Source organism: Brassica oleracea, chromosome C6 (assembly GCF_000695525.1).
Source record: "Brassica oleracea var. oleracea cultivar TO1000 chromosome C6, BOL, whole genome shotgun sequence".
Lineage (NCBI taxonomy): Eukaryota > Viridiplantae > Streptophyta > Magnoliopsida > Brassicales > Brassicaceae > Brassica > Brassica oleracea.
Window position 1 is genome coordinate 26,023,998 of NC_027753.1, and position 2,563 is coordinate 26,026,560.

Below are 2,563 nucleotides of genomic sequence, written 5' to 3' on the forward strand. Positions count from 1 at the left end.
ATGCTGTGAAAGCTTATTATTACTCATGACCAGATGTCTATATTTATACAAGTATTAGACCGTCTTATTTAGACCGTCATAAGAGAAAAGGAAATCATATTCCTAATAGGAATAGAAATAGTACTTATCCTAAATATATATGGAAAATGATAAACATCAAGTATAGATAAATGTAAACTCTCTTTCGCCTAAGTCATTAGCGAATTGGCCGGATGGATAGCTGATGGGCCGGACGGTTTTGGGCCTGATATGGGTCGATTACCACTTGGTTTATAACAAAAATATAATATACAGATAACATAAAGTCGAATAATATAAAACCAGTAAATATAGGACACATACTTATGGTATATTCTCATACGAATATGATAAATTTTGTTTTTTTTGTTGCTAAAAGTAAATGTTCATTAATGAAAATGAAATTCGATACAAAATTTCTTTAAAAATCTAAAAAAGGAAAAAAAAAAGGTTTAAAGAATGAAGTAATAAACCATTGGAATTAAAAGAAAATTCATACGAACATCTTAGTGTGGAATAAAGTTTAGCTAGTTTATGAAACTTGATATAAATATATACAATTTTTCTCTGGTGTTAAAGATATATATGAATTGTTATAAACAACCTGTGTGGGAGCCATAGGCACAACATATTTGGGCCTACCTCGGAGAGCACTGGTGTGTGATGCGGTCTCCAGTGAGGGCTGGAGTTTGAGGAATAAGCGCAGCAGGAGGTTCCAAACACTATACAATCAGATACTCGCAATGCCGGTTCCTGATGAAGACATGGGAGATGATCTGGTTCTGTGGAAGCAAGGAGAGGACGAGTTTCAAGACAGTTTCTCGACAGCAAGTACTTGGGAGCAGATTAGGCACAAAAAGCCTAAGGTAGACTGGTCTGAGGCTGTATGGTTCACGCAAAGCACACCTCGGTACGCTTTTATCACTTGGTTAGCAGTCCAAAACCGGCTTTCTACCGGAGACAGGATGAGGAGCTGGGGTATTACGCAGGGGTGTGGACTTTGTGGAGAAAGGGATGAGACAAAAGACCATCTCTTCTTTGCTTGTCCCTACTCCTTCACTGTCTGGGAAGGTCTAGGGAGAGGGTTCTTTGGACGCAGGACCAACCCTGACTGGTATATCACACTCAATGCGATCAAACGCAAAAGGGAAAATAGACTTGACTCCATCCTACTCAAGATGATCTTCCAAACAGTCATTTACCACATATGGAGAGAGAGAAACTCAAGGCGGCATCAGGGCAACTGGGTATCGACGAACCGAATGCATAAGGCCATTGATCGATCGATGAGAAATAGGATAGTGTCGCTGAAGTATGGTCCGCAGCATCGATATGCTGGACTGTTACAGAGATGGTTCGAGCTCACGGCTTAGGCAGATGGGGGTCTTTGGGAGTTTTTCTATAGGTCACCCTATTCTTTTTTACTTTCATTATATTCTTCATAATCTGATTCTTTGTAAATGTAATTCTTTTACCTAGTTTGATCAATAAATTTGAAATTTCATAAAAAAAAAATAAAAAATAAATAACATGTGTGTAATCAGCAGGTTTTTCCCGAGTTGTTAAGAGCATGGTTAATGGAGGTTTTTAGAGGTGAAGTTTTTAAGAACCGGTTCTTAACATTTTTCTTTGTTAAAGTTAAGATTCGGTTCTTAAATTACGGTAAGAACCCCACCTCTAAGAACATCCATTAGTTATGGTCTAGGGGGAAGACTTAAGTTCTTATTTTTTCGAAAATAAATAACTTGTGTAGTTTTCTTGAGCGAATATATAGTTGACATAAAATATTAAATGCCTTGAAATTTTAAATTAGTACATGGTGTGCCTCGCGAATAAGTCACAAGACCAGGGCTTCCATGCTACCATCAATTACGTAAAGAATAGCTTCATCTTTTTTCCATTATAAAATAAAATACGTGAAACAGTCATTATGGAAATCCAACAGCATCCATTCCTCGCTCTAAATAGTTGTGATATTTTTTGCGTAGAATATAGAAACGTGAGTTTGCGTTTGCCCGCGTGTGTATCGCACTACAAGAAAACAGCGGTATTCTGACGGACATTCCGACGAAAAATGAAATCCTCGTAATATCCCGAAGAATTTCCGAGGAAATTCCGAGGAAACACAAAATTTGGTTTCCTCGGAATATACCGACGGAATTCCGAGGAAATACTAATCCGTCGGAATATTCTTATGGAATACCGAGGAAAAACGTATTCCTCGGAAAAAACCGATGAATTCCGAAGATATATTATAGCCGTTAGAGAGCCGTTGGGGGATTTTAAAAATTCCGAGGAAATTCCGATGAACTAGCTGTTTCCGTCGGAATTGCGTCGGAATTTCCTCGGTCTGTCGGCAGGATTTCAACTATAAATACAAGCACTCCTCTTCATTCACTCCATATCTTAATCCTTCCTCTTACTCTATTTACACACGAATTTGATTCATAAAAAAATATGTCTTCTTCAAATTATTTTCGTTCTTGGATCGATCGACCTCATTTGGATCCGAACACGAGATTGCTTACGGAAGAATACCAACGAG

The 2,563-nt window shown here is 37.9% G+C and overlaps 1 protein-coding gene across 1 annotated transcript; it reads left to right on the forward strand.

Moving 5' to 3' along the window:
• The first annotated feature begins 761 nt into the window (after window positions 1-761).
• Window positions 762-1,391, forward strand: LOC106297846. The gene has a single exon (XM_013734001.1). It carries the CDS (start codon window positions 762-764, stop codon window positions 1,389-1,391), a length of 630 nt encoding a protein of 209 aa, XP_013589455.1.
• The last annotated feature ends 1,172 nt before the right edge of the window (window positions 1,392-2,563 follow it).